The sequence below is a fragment of the Lycium ferocissimum genome, chromosome 9, assembly GCF_029784015.1.
Source record: "Lycium ferocissimum isolate CSIRO_LF1 chromosome 9, AGI_CSIRO_Lferr_CH_V1, whole genome shotgun sequence".
NCBI classification, from domain to species: domain Eukaryota; kingdom Viridiplantae; phylum Streptophyta; class Magnoliopsida; order Solanales; family Solanaceae; genus Lycium; species Lycium ferocissimum.
Window position 1 is genome coordinate 21,522,219 of NC_081350.1, and position 21,961 is coordinate 21,544,179.

General features: G+C 35.4%; 1 protein-coding gene across 2 annotated transcripts; it reads left to right on the forward strand.

The window, feature by feature from the left end:
* Positions 1 to 5,300: 5,300 nt before the first annotated feature.
* LOC132029876 (RNA-dependent RNA polymerase 6-like) lies at positions 5,301 to 21,513 on the forward strand. Of its 2 annotated transcripts, none has more exons than XM_059419268.1 (5): positions 5,301 to 5,477; positions 14,950 to 17,700; positions 18,285 to 19,222; positions 20,079 to 20,152; positions 21,325 to 21,513. In XM_059419268.1, exons 1-3 carry the CDS (start codon positions 5,388 to 5,390, stop codon positions 19,137 to 19,139), a joined length of 3,696 nt encoding a protein of 1,231 aa, XP_059275251.1. In that variant the 5' UTR covers positions 5,301 to 5,387; the 3' UTR covers positions 19,140 to 19,222; positions 20,079 to 20,152; positions 21,325 to 21,513. The 2 variants fall into 2 exon arrangements, with proteins under 2 accessions (XP_059275251.1, XP_059275252.1); XM_059419269.1 differs by having other exon boundaries at positions 18,285 to 19,192.
* The last annotated feature ends 448 nt before the right edge of the window (positions 21,514 to 21,961 follow it).

Here is a 21,961-nt window from a genome sequence, read left to right on the forward strand (position 1 = left end):
CTCAAAACTAAAATGTAGACTTTATTTGACTAGATTTACTTTTCAATTTTTAGAATTAAAGTTAGAATCCATAAGTTATTGAAGTTAGAATTGTTATTAAGAATTCAAAGTTAGAATTGGTTGGGATTGTGCTTTTAAAAGTTATATTAAAGTTAGAATCCATAAGTTATTAAAGTTGGAATTGTTATTGAGAATTCAAAGTTAGAAGTGGTTGGGATTGTGCTTTTCAAGGTTAGAATTGTTAAGTTATAATATTTCTATAACCTCTAAACTAAAATGTAGACTTTATTTGACTAGATTTATTTTTCAATTTTTAGAATTAAAGTTAGAATCCATAAGTTATTAAAGTTAGAATTGGTTGGGATTGTGCTTTTAAAAGTTATATTAAAGTTAGAATCCATAAGTTATTAAAGTTAGAATTGGTTGGGATTGTGTTTTCTTAAGTTATATTTTAAGTTAGAATTCTCAAGTTACGTAGAAGATGATGATGACGGTGATTACGTAGCCCGGACACCAAATGATCAGTTGTAGTAGTTTGGATTTAATAATGGACTTATGTTTTATGGACTTATGTTAAAACTAGTTAATGGTACTTTTGGTTGGACATTTAAATATTTTTGAACTTTGAAGGTCTATTTAGATCGTATTTGATGTGTTTAGATAGTGTTTGGTGTGTTTTATTGTTACTTAGGGTGATTTTATGTGTTGTAGCTCTTTTTAGAATTGATTTGGAGCATTTTAATGCTAGTTTTGAGCTTTTTAGTGCGACGATTTTTTCTGTGTGGTGTGGGGCTGGCAAAATGCAGCAATTGCATGCAGGAAATATTCTAGAAAACCGATGCATTCCGTCGGTTTTCTGAAAATTAATTCTGGAAATTTTGCAGAAAACCGACTCAGTCCGTCAGTTTTCTGGAAATTAATTTTGAAATTTTTTCAGAAAACCATCGCACTGTGTCGGTTTTTTATTTAAAATAAAAAAAATTAAATAAAAACTAACGCAGTGTGTCGGTTTTTCATAGAATTTATATTGTTTTTATTTAAGATAAAAAAATCAGAAATTAAAAAAACCGACTCAGTCCGTCGGTTTTTTAATTTTTATTATTGGATAAAAAATCGACGAACCACGTAAGCGACGCAGTCCATCGCAAAAAACCGACACGGTCCATCGGTTTTCAATAAGCGACGATATGTAAATCGACGGACCGTAATGGGTCGGTTACCCGTCGGTTTCATTGAAAAAACCGACGCGGGCTGTCGGTTTTTGACAGCTTTTTAGTAGTGCGAATCTCTTGATTGATCACCAATTGTCATTACATTACATTACTTATTTTATGCGTAATATTTCATAAAATCACTCAATTTTCAATTGTTATTGAATCACTATGTTTATGCCAAACATAATAATAGAATCACTTGATCGACCTCTATGTTTATCCAAAGTTATTCATAATATGGCTCGAGTGATCATCAATTTATATTATTACTTTGTTTGTGTAATGCTAAATACAGTCACTCAACCTTCCTTTAATTGTTATCGAATCACTACCTTTATCCTTATTAATTTACAATATAGCTCCATTGATCATTAATTTTCATTAAATTACTTTGTTTATGTGTAATAATTCATACAATCACTCCATCGACTTCAATTGCCTTCAAATCACTCCGTCCTTGTAGCATGGAACAATTGATCATTAATTTTCGTTAAATTACTTATTTTATGTGTAATAATTCATATTATTGTTCAATCGATCTTCAATTGTTAGTGGATCACTGCGTTCATCTTTAATTCATAAATGGTTCAATTGATAATCAATTGTCGTTATACTACTTCGTTTATGTGCAATAACTCATAGAATGACTCATTCGATCTGTAATTGTCTTTGAATCACTACGTTTATTACCCAACAGTTTGGAGATTGGTTCTTACCCCAACCAGAGCATACTGTCTTCCGCCAATTGTGGAGCTATCCAATAGAGTCCTCAGGAATTATAAACATGTTTCGATTTTTGTGAGTTACTTTTATGGATGATGGCATGCAGAATTTGAATAGGAATGTTCTGACATACTATGCTGCTACCGTTGTGAGAGAAATTACATCAAATTCTAATCCCCAGAGAACTGCAATATTCCAAAAGGTGAAAAGTATTCTGAGTAACGGATTTTATTTGTGTGGGCGAAAGTACTCCTTTTTGGCATTCTCAGCTAACCAGCTAAGGGACCGTTCTGCCTGGTTTTTTGCAGAAGAGGCGAAAATTAGGGTGGGGACATCATAAACTGGATGGGATGATGGCATGTTTCAGATAAATTTCTAGAAAGAAATCCATTTTACATTCAACCTCCTAGATTCTCCTTTTCCGGAGCCTGAGTTTGTTCAATTATGAGCTAGGGTCGAGACGTGCTAGGAATATAGAAGACGATGGCCAAAAACCTGCTTGAACACATAAAATTGAAATTCTGACTCCGCCTCTACGATAAACCCGAATTAGCCGGATCAATTGGTTTTGGATACCAAATTGTTGAATTAAAAAAGATCTAGAGTTCTTGAAACAAAATCTGGTAAACTTCTAAACACGTAAGAGGAATGTTATACCCATTTTAACCGGATTAAATTAAGGTACAACATATTGGTGATTCCTAAATTATTTAACTAACTTAAAGAGTCGTCACCTTATTAATTTAGAGGTGAATTAGAACACCTATCAATTACATAAGATTAACTCCGTTTAAAGTCTACTAAACTTAAAATTCTAGACAAGGGTTCATTTAATCTAAAAGGAAGGTGTTAATCACCCTTTAAGATCTGTATTAAAACGGTTAACCGACTGGACTTAAATTTAATCTACGATCTTGTTACTAGTTTTGAAAACATAATTAAGTACTTAGTTAGAAACCAAAAATTGTACAAGTGATAAAATAGCTTCCTAAAAGCAAAACGTTAAGGGGTCGTTTGGCTCAAAAAACAAATTACGCTGAAATAGTTATACTGGGATTAATTATATTGGGATAAGTTATGCTGGAATTAGTTATTCTAGAGTTATTTTTTATTGATTGTTTGGTATGTTGGACTAAAAGTATTATAATTGGATAATTTCTAAAAAGAACAGGTTTCTTCCTTATCTCGGGATAACTTATCCGGGGATAACTTATTCCACCTGTGGCGTGTATAAGTTATCCCAAAGACTATTTTTACTCCCGGAATAACTTATCCCATGATTACTAACCAAACAATGGATAAGGAATTACTAAATTCTTATCCCAGGACTATTTATGTTTATCCTTCGTACCAAGCGACCCCTAACAGTTCTAAACCAACGAAATAAAGTGGACCGGAAAGTTAAATTAAGGGAATTTTTTTTTTTTTGTTTGCCAAATAAAGGTGCTAGTTTAAAGGGTGAATAAATTGAATATTTAGGAAAAGGGTTGGCTAGAAAATTTATAGATGTACTGAAACAGATTTCTTAAATACTTTTTTATTGTAAAATAAGGAAAGACTCTTAAGTGATTAAAAAAAAAAAAAAATTCACTCCTAATCACAAACCAGAATTTGAAATAAACCCCAAAACACACACATCAACATTCATACATAAAGAGTTAGACGGAACAAATGAAAAAAACGAAAGCGAAGAAAAACGCCATGGGCATCCCAAGTAACTTCACTTGTTTTCTTGGTGTGAAATGGAGTTAAAGAAGATGAGACGTGATGACTCTATATTGGTATAGAGAGTCTTGTATAAAGACTCCATATTGCTGTTTTAGGTGCAGTGAACTGAGCTTTGAGGTTTCAGGTCTACTCTTTTACGAATGGGGTTGAAACCCGAACTAGTTTGAGTTAAACCGAGATTGAGAGATTACAGAGAGCTAAGTTTCTTTTTAGAGTATTTGGACAAAGATAATAGAAATGTTATAATGTCTAAGCTGTCTAGAACTACAGGGATGAAAGATGGTTGGCTGAGATCTTAAAGGTCGTATTTATAGGTGAAGAACTAGGTTTTAACTCTCAATTTTTTCGGCTGGATTTGAAGAACGAAATGGTCGTTTGAATAGAGAATCAAATCTCTGAAAATGCAGATTTCTTTAAAAGTTTTTTTGGCTCTTTTCGTTTGACCAAATTTGTGTCAGAGATGAACATTGGAGAAAAGCATCAAAAGAAGGGATAAGATTTTACTAGAATTGGCGAGGCAGAGACTGTTGGTGAGAAATGGAGATGGTGAAGTTTCACTAAAGAGGAAAAGAGGAAAGGGCGGCTGTTTTGGAGTATGAGGAGATGAGACCCTCGTTTTGTGTTTAATGTATGATGTGGGCTGCTAGGATTAATTTGATAAAAGGGGTTAAACAGATTTGGGCTTAGTTAAGGGTATTGAGCTGGAGGCTAGCTATTGGTTGAAAATGGTGTTGGATATAACTGGCTGAAATGGTGCCTTTTCCTACAACAACATTTTCTTTGACTTCCTTATCTTATTAATTTTAAATATGTTATAATTATAACACATACTATTTACTACTATTTACTACTATATAGCTAAATAAAATATGAATATTATAATTAGAAAATATACATATAAAGATACTACCTAAATAATAATACTAGTAATACGAACTACTCCCTCCGTTTCAATTTATGTGAACCTATTTGACTAGGCACGGAGTTTAAGAAAGAAGAGAAGACTTTTAAACTTGTGGTCCTAAATGAGTCACGTATATTTTGTGTGGCTATAAATTATTGCATAAAGGTAAAGTGTTTCCAAATATAGAAAGTGATCATTCTTTTTGACACAGACTAATAAGGAAATAAATTCACATAAATTGAAACAGAGGGAGTATAATTTTAGTAATTAGCGTAGTGACTATTATTATTATTATTATTACTAATAATACGTAAGAATGATAGCAACATATGATTATAATAGTACTAATGTTAATAATAAGAGTAATAATAATAGTATTACCAATATAATAGTTGTATTAAAAATGGAAATAATTACAATAATAAGTAAAAGTTGATTATTAATGACTAGGAAGCGTAAATAAATTATTTAGAGGAAAGGTGGGACCAAATTGGGTGTCATCAAGGAAACTTTTATCAAAATCAGAAAAAACAGCTTTAAACCAATAACGAAAAACAAAAAAAAACAAAAAAAACTTATGGACCTATTTCTATGCTACGATACCTTTTCTCTTTTATACTCTATTGAAGACTATTTGTAATTATATACCTTGATAAGGATAATTTTAGAAAGAATGAGTGGAACTTACTTCATTCTCTTCCCTCTCTTTTCTCCAAATTAAACATTCTCCCAACCTAACAAGCAAAATGAAAATATATATTACGTACCACATCTTCTAGCATTATTTCTTCATTCAATTAATTGTTCCCTATTGACAAATGGTACCAAATATTGAGCTAATTCTGGTTGCACTTCTTTATGGTTCAATCATTTCATGCATTCTTCTTCTTGCTGTCTTCATCATCTTGGTTTGCCTCTTACTCACATTTGCTATCCTTCTATTCTCCATTGTCTTGATTGATCTTTATGATGTAATTTCCTTTGTTTCGTGGTATTTTAAAATCTTGAATGCTAATATTCAACTTCCTTTTGTTTTAGTGTTATGTACTTTGATACAAATTGGTCTCAATGATAAATTAACTTCAAAGCCTTCGGTGGAAAATATGTTGACCAAGATAAAGGCGAAGACGCAGAATGTGATCGATCTTGATTAATTAGATGGGTTTTATTTTTTATTTCAAAATGTTTTGAGTATAACGAAAACTTAATTTAAGAATTAGTTGGTTCTTAAGGGTGTGTTCGGTATGGAGGAAAACATTTTCCAACTGTTACGCGGCGCCTTTCTGAGACTTCTTGAAAGGGCGAAGTAAGGCTAAGAAACCATGTTTCCAAAGTTACTATCCGCCAACCGGGGTCCCCTCCGTACGCTAGACGAGATTGTCAGTGCCGTACGGGAAAACTAATGTCAAGAGCAATTGAGAGAACAGAAAAGTGAGTGAGAATGACAAATAAAGAAAGCTTGATTGCATTAATGAAAGCTATTACAACGAGACCAAGCGGTGTCGAGGGGGAGAGACACCAGAACAGATAATTGATTGCTTGCTTGAAAGTTTTTGATTGCTTGATCCCCCCTATATGTACTTTAAAAAGAAAAACCAAAGTTACAGGACTAGACATAACTTTGCTGGAGAATCATAATGCAAAATATAGAAAGTAAACTACTCTATATTTACATCAAAAGGGACCTAAACTAGAGCAGGTCCATGGGCACCCTCGGATCATGACACTATCGTGCGCCCAGGAGCGGCGCGGGCATGGGCACTGTAGTTGGGCGCTAGGCACGCGTTGGGGTGCAGCTAGTATAGGGACGCTAGCGAGGGACATTGATGGGGTGACATAGGCAGAAGCAACCTTATCACTTGGCGCAACCAAGACCACGGGGCCGTCCATGGCGCTAGGCGCTGCGAGGCTTGCCATGTCGCCATAGGGCGCATCCAAGGGGTCATGGGGCATGGCTGGAAAGCCGCCCATGACATTCTCCCCCACCTAAGTTGGCGGCGTCTTCGTCTCTTTACTTGTAAGATACTCATCAATCAGGTGCTTGTAGGCGTTGAGGCTGGTACCTCTCTCCCACGTATTCTCTTCTGCGTCACATCCCTGCCATTTCACCAGGAAATCTTAGTGATCTTTCCTTGACGCATGCATGACTTGATCATTGATGATGGCTTCTGCTACCCTTTTCCCAGTTGCTTGTGGGCCTCGAATACTGGGTATTGTGAGTTGGCTTCGTGATGGGTCCTCTGTGTCTTCTCGAAAAGGCCTTAGAAAAGTGACATGGAAAACATGATGAATCTTCCACCAAGATGGGGTATCAACCTGGTATGCTACCTTCCCAATGCGCCTTTCAATGGATAGAGATCCAATGTATTTTTGCAATAGGCATGGGTCATGGACCCCTGCAAACAGGTATCTCTTTGAGATCTTTACCATCACCTTGTCCCCAACCTGACATTCCATAAAGCGACAATTTTGATCTGCATGTCTCTTCATCCGCTTTTGCGCCTTCACAAGATAGCTCCGCACTATCTCCAAATTCTGCTTCCATTCTTTCGAGAAGCTAGCTGCTCATGGAAATTTTAACATATTTGAAGCATTCACAGTGTGTGGGAGTAGTGGTTGCTATCCGGTAATAACAATTTCAAAAGCGCTCTTGTTTGTGCTTGAGCTCTTTTGTGAATTAAAACACTGATGAGCTCATCCAATAGCTTCACCCAATTCTTCTGTGAGCCGGTAACAAAATGCCAAAGATATTCCTCCAACATACCATTGAACTGCTTCGTCTGGCCATCGGATTGTGGGTGGAAACTTGAGCTGTGACTCAATTTGGACCCTAGGCACTTAAAGAGCTAAGTCCAAAAGTTGCTAGTGAAGCGAGAGTCGCGATCACTGACGATGTCCTTGGGCAGACCCCAATACTTGACAATATGGGTGAAGAAGAGTCGAGTTGTATCTTCTGCTGATATATACTTTGAGGCCGCAATAAACGTAGCATACTTAGAGAACCGATCAACCACAATTAAGATAGTCGTGAGATCTCCAACCTTGGGTAAGCCGGTGATGAAATCCAATAAAACGCTTTCCCAAGGCCTCTTTGGGATCGTTAATGGCTTTAACAAACCCGCTTGTGTTAAGCGGTCAGACTTTTCTTTCTAGCATACTAGGCAAGTCTTCACATACTGAGTACCATCATCTGCCATCTGGGGCCAATAATAAGCATGGCGTAGCAGTGCCATGGTGTGTTCCTCTCCTGGGTGGCCCGCCTATAGAGTATCATGGCATTCCATCAGAAGAGTCCTTCGCAGATCCTCTACTTTGGCAACATAAAGTCGCTTTCCTTTTGCCTTCAGGAACCCATCTTCCATGTAGAACTGGCGAGTTTTTCCTTGACCTGCTAGGTTGAGCAAGTACTGCGCAGAAGGATCCTTGGTGAGGAGGTCCTGGATTTGACCTTTTATGGTGGTGGCCACCTCACTCCCCCTAAGAGTGGCAAGTAGGCACACCGATGCTAGATCAGCCCTTCGACTTAGTGCATTCGCAACTTGGTTGGTCTTCCCACTTCGGTATTCCAGGTTGAAGTGAAAATTCTGCTAAAAGTTTCTGCCATCTGGCCTGACGACCATTTAGCTTTGGTTGGGTCATGAAATGGCTGTCAGCCGTGTTGTCCGTCTTCACCACGAACGGGCCCCCCAGAAGGTAGTGCCTCTAAAGGCGTAAGCAGTGGACAACAACCAACAATTCATTTTCGTGGGTGGCATAGCACCGCTCCACATCCTTCAACTTCCGGCTCTCATATGCAACTAGGTGCCCCTCTTGTAGATGTTTTCCAATTTTCTCATGTTCGTTTAGTCAAAAAATTTGAAAAATATTTTCTTTAAGAAAACAAGTTCCTCAATAATGGGGAAAATGACTTCCCTAATAAAAGTAGGGAAAACAAGTCCACAAGTGCATTCCACCAACCACCCTACCGCCACCCAACCCACCCCTAACCACTCCCACCACCCCACCCCCACCCCGAAACCCAACACCCTCCTCCAATAAAAAAAAAAAAAAAAATTAATTTTGTTTTGAATTTTTTTTTTTTTTTTTTTTTTTGGTTTTTTGCACCACCCATCCCTCACCCCCCAACTACCAAACCCCAACCATTCCTACAACCCATGCACCACACACTTCCTACCCAACCGAACCCCAACCACTCCCGCACCTTACCCCCAGCCCCACCCCCATCTCCACCCCTCAATTTTTTTTAAAAAAATTTTTTTTGGGTTTTCTACACCAACACATCCCCCTCCCCCCTTCCCCTTAATTCTTTTTTTCTTTTTTCTTAATTTTTTTTTAAAAAAAGTTTCTTTTTTTTTTCATCCAACCCACACCCACGACCCCCCCTCCCCCCGACACCCCACCACCCTTCCATTGTTTTTTAATTTTTAAAAAGTTTTCTTTTTTTTTTTCTACACCCACCCCCTACCCCCTCCCAAATTTTCTACTTGCTATTTAATTTTATCTTTATTAAGAAATTATAAAAATTGAAAGTTTGCGTGGTTAAAAATTAAAATTTTTGGAGGGGGTGATGGGGTTGTCGGGGGGGGGGGGTGTCATGGTGTAAAAATCCAAACAAAAGTAACTTTTAAAACTTTTTCTTAAGAAACTTTTTGAGGCGGGGGGGGAGGGGTTGGGGTGCGTAAAATCTAGAAAAATAAAATTAAAAACTTCAAATTTTGGGGAGAGGGTGGGTTGGGGTGGAGTTGGTGGGGCTTGGGTGGGTATTTTCTGGAAAATATTTTTTCCACCAACCAAACGAACATAAGAAAATAAGTAAGAAATTCACTTATTTTCCACTACCCAAACGAACATGAGAAAATAAGTAGAAATTCACTTATTTTCCAAGAACACATTTTTTAGGAAAACATTTTCCTCCATACTGAACACAGCCTAAGAATCAATTGGTTCTTAGTTCTTTTTTTTTTTTCCTCGTGTTGTATATATACTCACTTTTTTCCAATGTACGTAAAGTTTGAATAATTAGCGGTGTTTCTTTTTATTGCCTAAACCTGTATAAGTGCCACAACTGAGTTTATCATAATTATGTGCAAGGAGGGAGCTAGAATATTAGATACGCATTCGAATAATTTTAGTAGCATTTGCTTAGATATTGTATTGTATTAGGGAATTCATTAAATATGTATAAATATTTAATCGCGCGAACTCAATAATTAAAACGAATTATAAGTTTAATCAGGGGCGGATCCACCCTTTAGGATGGGGGAGGCATGGCACCCCCTAGATTAATAATTTGTTTATATACTTATTTTGTAATTTGCTCAAATTAGGTTAAATATTTGATCCTGCCACCCCCAGTCGTAAATTAGACAAAGGTGCCACGGCTGGTAGACACAAGTTTGAATCTATCTTGAACATTTTCTGACTTCCGTTTTTCTTTGTGCTTTTTACTTACTTTGTACCAGTAATTCCCTTTTCGGCTCTCCCAATTTTCTATTTATCTTTTTATTATTTATATTTCCTTTCCTCTTTTCTATTATTTTATTTGTGATCTCTAACGAGAACACACAAATTTAACTCCAAAATCTCTTAAATTAAGCATTTCTTTTAATCTCAAATATGTGAATATTTAAATCGAAAAACTTGGGTCTCAATGGGTTTTGGATTGAGATCAAAATTTAATTTTTTTTTTAATAATTTCTTTTCTTTATTCCTCCCTCCGTCCGTGTTTACTTGTCTATATTTGACTTGGGACACCCTTAATAAGAAATAAATAAAATGAGAAATGAATTGGAGTACTTAATAATAAGGGTAAAATAGGTATAAAGTGGTAACTTATATCTTGGTTTTTCAAACTATGTAACTTACAAGTAAAAGTGAACATATATTTTTAGTATAATGGACAAATAAAAATGGACGGACGGAGTGTATTATAAAATTTTATGCTATTCTATAATTGTTAAATTTAATTCAAATCACTTTACTACTTAAATTGTGATGGAAATTTCATAAGCACCGCTTAAAAAACACATGAAATTTATGATTTATTTTTGAGAACTTGTAGTTTATCTAATTCCACATTTACTTATGGGGTGTATTTACCTATTGAAGAGTTTTTCTATTATTTTTTTTATTTTGATTGGTGTAATTCCCTTATTGAAGATGTTATTTTACTTGTGCAAATTCATTTTTTAATATACATAAGAGATGCAAGTCTCATGGTGAAAATGTTGATTTTGCTTCTATTTTTAATGGGTGTGATTCCTTGTTTAAGATGCTAATATGTTTGTTTCTTGAAATGTAATTTCATATTTGCAAATAAAAAAAAAAGCCTATTAATTTGACCCGAATAAACTAAAAAGAGATGGACTCGACCCAAATACACGTTCCTAACAAGATGTACATTGAAGAAATTGTGGCACCCGCCACCTTCAAATCCTAGATCCGCCTCTGAGTTTAATGGCAAATTTGGAACTCATAAATTTTAAATTCTCACTCCACCTCTTATTAGGTGTATTTTTTCACTTGTCTTTGTGATAATAATAGTTTAATTATACTATTTAACAAGAAGAAATCACGAGACAAAAGCGTTGTGGTATAGGAATTGAATACATTTAGACTTTACGTTCAACTATACATATCCCTATGCCTTTAGGTTAAAACACACGCAGGTAAATACAACCAAAAATTGAAAAATAAATATGAAATCAGATGTTTTAAAGCAGGTACTAAAAGTTGCATGGCTAACATAATAAGAAAAAGTTATTGCCACCAGGGGCGGCTCTTTCGGTGGCCTAAACCAAAATTTCAGTGTGAGGCCTTAATTTTCTTCTAAAAGAAAAATGCTTCCATACATAGGATGGCTAAGAAATAACTAATGTAGAATGTCACTTATTGAACTTGTTTTTTTTTTTTTTTTTAGAAGTCATTTTTCTCATTTTTAAGGAACTTGTTTTTCTATAGAAAATATTTTTTTAAAATTTTGACAAACCAAACGTGAAAAAATTGAAAAACATTTTCTGAGAAATTTTCTCCTCCATACCAAATACACCCTTAGTCTTTTATTATTTGTTAAAATAAAAAATTATCAAGAGCTCATTTTTGAGATTGTATTAAATATTCAATTTATTTCTCTCTTTTTTAAATAATCGAATTCATATTTTCTAGTTGACATATTTAAATTGTAGTAATAAATACTCTATACATGCATAATAAAATGGTCAAGAAGAACATATCTTAGATGGGAAAAAATATGATTTTGACACTTGAAAGTATTTTATATTTTTCAAAGAAAAAAATAATCTTATATTCAGTGTTTTAAAAGGCGCGGGCGTAAGGCGAGGCGTTTTACGTATGCCTTGCCCGGGCGTAAGCCCCGAGGCACAGGGCGTAAGCCCCACGGGTATTTAAATTTGAGTATTTTATAAAATAATATAATTACAACAAATATCTTAAAATTGGTAATAAAAATTGAAGAAAACTATAAATAAGTGAAGTATATATATATATAGTACTCCATCCCCACAAAAACTAGTCAAAACAATCCATTATACGCTACTTACTAGCACAAGTTTGCTTATGAAAGTTCAGCATAAATACATCAACTCCCATTTGGGAACAAAATGAAGAATTCAACATTCAGGTGATCAAAAAATACACTTTATCTAGTCTCTTTTCTTGAGAGTAGGTTTCATCCATGAGAGTAGGTTTTCACATGTTTCGGATCAGTGTTTTATAAGAAACACCATAGGACAAATTAGGAAATCACAGAGAGAATTTTACAATGTAGTGCACTTTTCATACAAAAAAAAAATTGACTTATTTTCTTACCCATTGAAAATTACTTTACATTAGAAGTTCTAAATACAAAAATCAAAGTTATTCAACAATCAACATTATACCCATTACCTAGTTACCCACTTTCTCATATTTTCAATCAACACACATAGAAGCATGCACACATATAATCTCCTAATATATTTTAAACGAAATCAAGAGAAACAATAATAAACTTGAAAAACTAGTTTACATACATATTTACAAACTAACAGTGAAAAAAAAAAGAAGAGAAAAAAGCAACTTGAGTTGAAAAGAGTAAAGAATTTGTCTACATGGAGGAACAAAGAGGATGACTAACCAGCAATATAAACTCTTAATTTGCTGCTATGGGGAATGGAGAATGGAGTTCTCTTTGTCTTTGGAGAAAATTGATTGTTCGTTGTTTATGGGAGAGTGGGAGACTAAAGGACAACATACGGATTGGGAAAGATAATAAATTAGGGCTTCTAGCCAATAAAAAAAAACAAAGGGACTTTCAGAATTTGAGTATTAATTTAAGGACTTATGGAGCAAATTTGGTTTTAATTTGAAGAAGTACCTTGGGCTTATGCCTCATTATAAAACGCATCCCAATGCTCGGGCGTACTCCCCAAATTGCTGGGCGTACGCCTTTCGATACTTTCGCCCCCCCACCATAGCCTCTGGGCAATTTAGGTACGCCTCGCCCCGAAACGCCTTTTAAAACACTGCTTATATTGATAAAAAGTGGGGCCCTAAAAAATTAGGGGCTTAAATCTTAGACCTTGATGACTTTACCCAATAACCGGTCCTAGTTGCCACTAAACAATATCTGATGGCTCATCCCTGAGAGCTCATGTTGCATACTTATAATATTTGAAGAGGGGTAAAAAAATTAACATAAATAGCTGCCCCTAAACTAATAGCCAGCAAATAAATATTTTTAATACAAAATAATACATATTATTTGTATATTTGACTAGTGAATACAATGTTTTTGACTCACCGGGCAAATATGTAACTTGCCCAAAAACAAGTCTCTGTTATGGTTATTTAATTAGGCCAAAAATGTCATTATTTGACTGAAAACTTAACCAAGTAAAATGAATTGTTCAATCTCTTTAATCTTTTGGTTGCAAATATTCTCCGTACTTGCTCAAAAAAGAGCAAATAGGTGCATCCTTCCCGCGTGTTACCCAGACCCTCAGTGTGTCCTAAACACTTCACTTTAACTAACTGTAAGCTTCTTCAAGAAGCAAAACCATTAAAAAAAAAAAAAAAAAAGAGTCAATTCATAGGCCACTCGATCACTCCTTGTATACACATCCTTTTGCTCTGATTTCCCCCTTGTGTTTTTCTTCTTGTTGATCACTCACTCGGTTAGTGGGTTTCTTGAAAGTTTTTACCTTTTTCAAGTTCTTGAATTAAGTTTGCATCTATCAATAATATGCTTCACTTATGGCTGCATTGTTTATACAGTTTTCTCTTTTTCTTTAGTTACAGAAAGCGGTTTCTGTTTTATGTATTTTTTATACTACTAGCTCCTATCTTTTTCAAGTTTTGGTCCAAATTGGCATCAACTGATCATTTGCTTCACTTCTGCATTGTTGATACACTACTCTCTTTTTCCTTAATTACAGAAAGTGGTTCCTCTATTTATGCGGAAAAAAAAAAAACTCAATTGACAATACCTTCTTACGTTTTATATCATTTTGAAGTTGTAATCTAGATTTGCATCAATTGGTCAGTTGTCCTTAATCAAGGGGTGAGATTTCGGAGGCATAATATTGTTTGATCAACTATTTTTCACTCTCTGTTTCTTCTAGAGGAGTAGAGCTGCTGCTATAACACAATTACTTAATAGGACACCAAAGTATTTCTTTTTCCAAATGCATACTATATTTTTTCCTACTTGCTTCACTTCATGTTTTTGCAAGTAAAGTTGTGTGTTTATATAAGTTTTCATCTTCAGAGAAATTCAAATTCAGGTTAAGAGTTCTATTCTGAGCTTGTTTATTGCTAGCTGAATGTCTTATTTTCAGAGGCAGCTAAATACGATGTTCTTATATCTGTATTGAAAGGTTAGGTTTTCCAGTGAAATTCAAACATATCTGATAAACAGATGTAGTAAAGGAGTTACATGACTAATACCTAAAGGTAGTAAAAAAAATACTGATCTACAGATGTTTCAATTGGTAAAGAAATTCGTGTTGTCATCTGCTTCCTTGATTTTCCGTCTTTCACAGTGTCTCATTGCTGCCAGATTATTAAAATGCAGTGCACATATATTTCATCTTCTTGTTCTTGATTGATTAGTTTATTTATTAATTTTTTTTCTGTACTTAGAAGGTAGAAATGATCAAGGATGTTTAAGAAGGTTACCATGTGGTCTAAATGAATAATCAACATTTCGATTTGTATAATTGTGAACAATGATTTCCAGGATTATATATAGATTTTCTTAGCAACCTGATGCTGTATCGTATTCTATAAATAGTTAAATGTTTTGTTGCTTCATACATTGTCCATTCTATAAGATCTGTTATGTTGTTTCGTTTTATTCAAAAATATTGGGTCATGTAACAGGTGAACTTGGAGGTTGGTACTAGTGACTCTTCGAAGGAAAAGATGGAATCAGAGGGTTCTGTAAAGGATCTCGTAGTGACTCAAATCAGTGTAGCTGGGTTCAACAATGATGTCAATGCGAAAATGCTTTCGGAATATCTGGAACAACAATTTGGACAAGTGTGGAGGTGTAGATTAAAGACTTCATCCACTCCTCCTGACTCTTCCCCAACTTATGACATTGATGTAGAGAAGGTGCAAAGAATGAACTATTACGAAAAAGTGGTACCTCATGCATTCGTTCATTTTGCATCTTCAGAGTCCGCAAAGAATGCTCTTGCTGCTTCTAGGAGTAATGAGATCTTATTAGAAGACAAGCCTTTGAAGTTTAGTTTGGGTCCTGAGAATCCCTTTCGTTTGAATGAGAGGAGAAGAAGTACCATGCCCTTTAAGTTTACGGATGTTACTGTAGAAATAGGAGTACTGGTTGGTAAAGATGACTTTGTGGTTGGTTGGAGGGGACCTCATACAGGTGTTAACTTTCTTGTGGACCCATTCAACGGGACATGCAAAATAGTTTTCACAAAGGATACTGTTTTCTCTTTCAAAGGTGAAGCAAGACATGCCGTTATAAAATGCGATTTTAAGATTGAGTTTTTGCTTAGGGAAATCGATGAGATAAAGGAATATAAAGACTTTACGTCTTTGGTAATATTGTTGAGGCTGGCTTCATCTCCCTTGGTTTTCTATAGAACTGCTGACGATGATATTGAAGAGTCAGTAGCATTTGACTTGTTAGACGATGATGACCCATGGATCCGTACTACAGATATTACATGTAGTGGAGCCATTGGTAGGTTGAATACGTACCGTATTTCAATTCGACCTTGCAATGGTCCTAGCTTTAAGAAAGCCATGAAATATTTCAGTGAAAATAGGGTTCCCATGGTAGAACAGTGTAACAAGCAGATGCTCCGGCTGAGAGATGAGCCTGATTTTGGGGTGTCCATGTCAGAACCGTTCTTCTGCTTCCAGAACCGTGATGGTATAAGCTTTAAGGTCTTGTTTCTGGTGAATGCGGTTCTGCACAAAGGCATAGTTAATCAGCATCAGATGACTAATAAATTTTTTACTTTACTTAGAAGGCATCAGGAAGCGGTTAATTTAGCTGCACTGAAGCACATGTTTTCTTACAAATATCCTGTCAATGATGCTATTCAGAAGTTAGCATGCATCCAGAGATGGCTGTTGAAAAATCCTAACCTTCTCGAGAGAACTGGAGAGTTGGCTGATGTTGTAGAGGTTAGGAGGTTGGTTATTACCCCAACCAGAGCATACTGTCTTCCGCCAACTGTGGAGCTATCCAATAGAGTCCTCAGGAATTATAAACATGTTTCAGATCGATTTTTGCGAGTTACTTTCATGGATGATGGCATGCAGAATTTGAATAGGAATGTTCTGACATACTATGCTGCTACCGTTGTGAGAGAAATTACATCAAATTCTAATCCCCAAAGAACTGCAATCTTCCAAAGGTTGAAAAGTATTCTGAGTAACGGATTTTATTTGTGTGGGCGAAAGTACTCCTTTTTGGCATTCTCAGCTAACCAGCTAAGGGATCGTTCTGCCTGGTTTTTTGCAGAAGAGGCGAAAATTAGGGTGCCCGACATCATAAACTGGATGGGGAGGTTCAGTAACAGGAATATTGCAAAATGTGCTGCTAGGATCGGACAGTGCTTTTCCTCAACCTATGCAACAGTGGAAGTCCTTCCAAGTGAGGTTCCAGATATAAAGAGAAATGGGTATGTTTTCTCTGATGGAATCGGCATGATGTCAGCAGATCTAGCTATAGAAATTGCAGAGAAGTTGCAATTAAGTGTCAATCCTCCTTGTGCCTATCAGATAAGATATGCTGGTTGTAAAGGTGTTATCGCATGTTGGCCAGCAAAGAATGATAGTATCCTCCTTTCTCTGAGGCCAAGTATGAAGAAATTTGACTCAAATCACACTATCCTTGAAATCTGCTCTTGGACGAGATTACTACCTGGTTTTCTGAACAGGCAAATAGTAATCCTGCTCTCTTCCTTGGACGTTAAAAATGAAATATTTTGGGAAATGCAAAAGGAAATGTTATCAAGGTTGGATAAAATACTCGTGGATTCGGACGTGGCTTTTGATATCATTACAGCTTCATGTGGTGAGGCAGGAAACACAGCGGCTATAATGTTGAGTGCGGGCTTTAAACCTCAAAGTGAGCCTCATTTAAGAAGGATGTTGGCTAGCATTAGAGCTGCTCAACTTGGCGACCTCAGGAATAAGGCAAGGATATTTGTTCCTCTGGGACGGTGGTTGATGGGGTGCTTGGATGAATTGGGCGAACTTGAGCAAGGCCAATGCTTTGTTCAAGTGTCAAGCCCTTCTTTGGAGAATTGTTTTGCTAAGCATGGTCCAAAGTTTGTTGATATAAAGAAAAATCTTCAAGTAATAAAGGGGCTTGTTGTAATTGCAAAGAACCCGTGTCTTCATCCCGGGGATGTGAGGATTCTGGAGGCTGTCGATGTTCCTGGTTTGCGCCATCTCTATGATTGTCTGGTCTTCCCTCAGAAGGGGGATAGACCACATTCAAATGAAGCATCAGGAAGTGACCTTGACGGTGACATCTACTTTGTGACTTGGGATGAAAATCTCATCCCACCCAGTAAGAAAAGCTGGATGCCAATGGATTATGCACCTGCACAAGTTAAACAGTTGGGTCGTCAAGTTAATCATACGGTACCTACCCAACTATAATGATATTTCTTGCAGCTTTCTTCTTATATTTGGTTATCTTTTCCAGATCTGTTTTACAGCGTAATGTTCACTTGGTTAGAGTGCTGATCAAAGCCTTCTTGAAAAGCTAGCATTACTTGTTCTTTAGCTAATATTATCTTTTAACAGCTGTTTTGAGCTTTGTTGCATTAGTAAGATATAATTGTTGCTCACTTTTCTTGTATTATGCGCCCCAACTTGACGCTTCCTGATTATGTATTTTCCTTTGCATTCGATCATATTTAAGTTGTATGGTTTATCCATAATGGATTTAGTTGTAATAGAAGAAGGAGACTCTTTTTTTTGAAGTCACACTCACTAGAATAAAAAAAAAGCTACACACACCTATAATAGATCTTGTGCTCTTCATGGCTCAAAATATTTGTGATCATTTGTGCTATATGGGTGTATTCAACAGATTTTGCACTTGATCAGGAGTTTTAAGTCTACTTTATGACACTTGTTATTGGTTGGATAATTCAACTGGTTGCCTAATATTCTTTTGTATTTTATTTTTCAGTTTTAAATATCATTTTCTTTGTTTACAGGACATAATAGAATTTTTTTCAAAGAACATGGTCCAAGACAGTCTAGGAGAAATCTGCAACGCACATGTGGTTCATGCTGACCTCAGTGAATTTGGAGCTTTGGATGAGAAGTGCCTTAAATTGGCGGAGCTTGCTGCTCTAGCCGTTGATTTCCCCAAAACCGGAAAACTTGTCACCATGCCATTTGAACTCAAACCAAAAATGTATCCCGACTTCATGGGGAAAGAGGAATTTCAATCATACAAGTCAGAGAAAATTTTGGGCAAATTATATAGGCGAGTGAAAGATGCAGAGAGTGGAGAATCTGCTGGACTTGAGTTTGTCCCCGAAGACATCCTATATGACACTAATCTTGAGATCCCAGGATTCGAAGCTTTTATAGATGATGCATGGAACCGCAAATGTTCTTATGATGGTCAGTTGAATGGACTTTTAGGACAATACAAAGTTAACGAGGAAGAGGTGGTTACTGGACATATATGGTCCATGCCAAAGTACAGTTCTAAGAAGCAAGGGGAATTAAAAAAGAGGCTGGAGCACGCATATAATACGCTAAGGAAGGAGTTCAGGAATGTTTTCGAGCATATGGACCCGGTGCTTCCCGATGATGAGAAGAATGATATGTATGAAAGAAAGGCATCTGCATGGTATCGGGTCACCTACCATCCTGATTGGGTGACTAGATCACTGGAGTTGCAAATGCCAGATGCTGTCTCAAGTACTGTTATGTTAAGTTTTGCATGGATTGCAGCAGATTATCTTGCTCGAATTAAAATTAGACACAGGGGAATGCAATATTTCGACTCTACCAAGCCTATCAATTCCCTTGGAAGGTATCTTGTTGACAAGATATAACAACCACAGCTTTCATGCGGCTAAAATATCGGCTGCTTATCAACTATTTGGTTGTAAGGCCACTCTGCCATTATCCATACCTGGTTTGATGTCCTCCTAAATCCTCCTTTTGGATTTGTTTCCTTATATTGATCAGTTATTATATGAAATGTCATCCATGAATTTGCCAGTTGATACTAGTTCTAAAATATATTCTGGATATCATCAATGGTTTGAATGCTATATATTCATGCTTATTAATTCTACCATACATATAGCAATCTAAGAACGACTAATTTCTCATTTGATGCATATATATTTAATTAAAATGTTTTTTTATATATGTACCAAAAGAGAGATAATGACTTTTCTCTCCATATTCATGTATCTTCATTGTTCTGATTCTGTCCCTTTTCACCCAAACTACTCGTAGAAGTTGGGATATCTATGTGGAAGCAAGAGACTTCTGAACCCCTTTTTGCTGGAAGCATCTACAATTTATGCATATAAATTATATTTTTAAAATAATAAAATATCTAATTGAAATCCCTTATCAATGAAGAAATATAAAAATAATAAAATATCTATCTGAAGAATTCCTTAAATTTCTACTACTATTATCGAAGAATCAGTTAAGCACTGGGTATGTTGTTGTTGTATAGAAGAGTCAGTTAAGATTCCCGTTCAACATGTTTGCTTCCTGGAAATAAATTCATATCTGAGGGTGTATCGGTCTGTTAAACCGGAAACTTTTTCTTTGTTCGTATCTTAGCCTTAAGAGCATACGTGTTTGACATTGCTTATGCCATTTTTGATGTTGTTATGTATGTGTCTTTAAATGGTGTAATATAACTGAACATCCACCACCGGTCTTGCCTTCCTATATGCTATAAGCTGCTAATGCTTTTTCATTTTATGTTTGGCTTTACTTCCCTACTCATATCGCTCATTTTCTCTCAGGCATTCAAATTTCATCAGCTTCTAGCGTTAAGCTTCTATGTTCAATGGCCTTCTCCCAGTGATACACAGTTCAGGTTAGCTATTTTTACTTTCATTTTTATGTTTTCTTCATAGTTTAGTGATACATTCTGCAATAATCTTCTTATTAATCGAGGAAGAAGCAAGATCAACTAGTGCATCATATAAAACAAATGATAATCAACTTTTTTCAAAAGTAATAATACATACATCTTTGTCTTCAAGCATGATTCCACCTCTATCTTAGAAGCAACATGTCCAAGAAATGAAGACAGTAAAATAAACAGCTTTAAGATAAGAGAAATTAAAGGACTGCGGAGTAGCGAACATCTGGAATTGACTTGACTTTGAATCAAAATTATTATTCTTTTTGTATCGGTTAATAATAATAATTTTTTTAAAAAGAAATGTGTGTGTGTGTGTGGAAAATGTTGTATGTAGAACTACTCTTGGAAATTAAGAAGGAAGGTACTTCACTTCTTTCAGAATGTAAGAAGTTGTTGGACAAGAATTAGGTATATATTGTTAACTTTTTAGGTAGAACTATATGGGCATAGGTGAATGATAAATTTCTTGAAAGAAATCCATTTTATGCATTCAACCTCCTAGATTCTCCTTTTCCGGAGCCTGAGTTTGTTCAGTTATGAGCTGGGGTCGAGATGCTTAAGGACTATAGAAGACGACCGCCAAAACCCTGCTTGAACACATGAGCTACGGACCCTGTTCCCTCCTTTCATATTCTTTAGCTATGTTTCTACTTTTGTGACATGCAATGCTGTTAAGGTTTATTGAGTCTGGCAAAGGTCCTGTTATTAACCTTTTGAAATGAGAAATGTGAATGAAATGACCAAATTGTCAGTAAAGAAAGTTCTAAACATTTGATCTTGGGCCTCATTGCTCATCTAAAATGTATACTCCATTTCTCTAATTAAGTCTCCCAGCTAGAGTATCTATATTCCATTTTCTCAAGCTTACTTGACTATAATGGAAGCTCTTAATAGTGTTGCTTGATTTCTTTGGAACTTCGTACACCATGCTTGGCATGATTGATTTGAGCAGCTTGTACACTTATTGTTTTTTCCTTAAAATATTTTCCTTCCTGATGTGGGTATACATGTGCCGTCCTGATGTGTTTATGTGCATATGCTCTAATTAAACTGTTAGTTAAAAGTAGCTTAATATGTTATATGAGCATTAACATCTAATTATCACTTAATGATATCTACAGGTGCCAATAGTTTTGTCAAAGAACGCAAAGAAGAAGACTATACTCAACATGGTGAAGGCATCACCCGTTATAAATATGTAAATAATATATACATACATTAAAGTGTATCTCTCATTGATGTAAAGAATGTATCATTTAATAAGTACACAACATCCATGAATAGAAATCTTGCTTTCAAATGGATATAAATACTATACGAAGCAGTTAGTTATAGAAATACAACTTTTTTAGTTAAATCTCATAAATCTTTGTTTTGAATAAGTGGAATTAGATCCATGAATAGGAATGGGCTTACGGTGTTAAATTTATTAGCCTAATCAAGATAAATAAAATTTTAATAAAAAAATAAACAAAGTATTTAAAATTATATATATAATTAGAAAAGTTGTATTATTTTATCGGTTTGGCTCGGTTTATTTTTTAACAAAATCAAAATAAATTAAATCAAACCAAATATTATCGGGCTTTTACGATTTAAAACCAAAATAAATTAACCCCACATAACTATCAATTATTTAGTCGATTTGCGATCTGAATCGATTTAATTTTATCCAAATTGTGGACACCCCTAATGCTGACTCACGAAGGTCTCAAAGACACTCTTATCATTTATTTATTTATTTTTTAAGCACCATTA

Excerpts from the sequence above, each read along its gene's own strand:
- LOC132029876 (XM_059419268.1), top strand. The coding sequence starts at position 5,388 with ATGGTACCAAATATTGAGCTAATTCTGGTTGCACTTCTTTATGGTTCA. Across the intron at positions 5,478-14,949 it reads TTGCTGTCTTCATCATCTTG|GTGAACTTGGAGGTTGGTAC; the intron begins GTTTGCCTCTTA and ends GTCATGTAACAG. Across the intron at positions 17,701-18,284 it reads GTCGTCAAGTTAATCATACG|GACATAATAGAATTTTTTTC; the intron begins GTACCTACCCAA and ends CTTTGTTTACAG.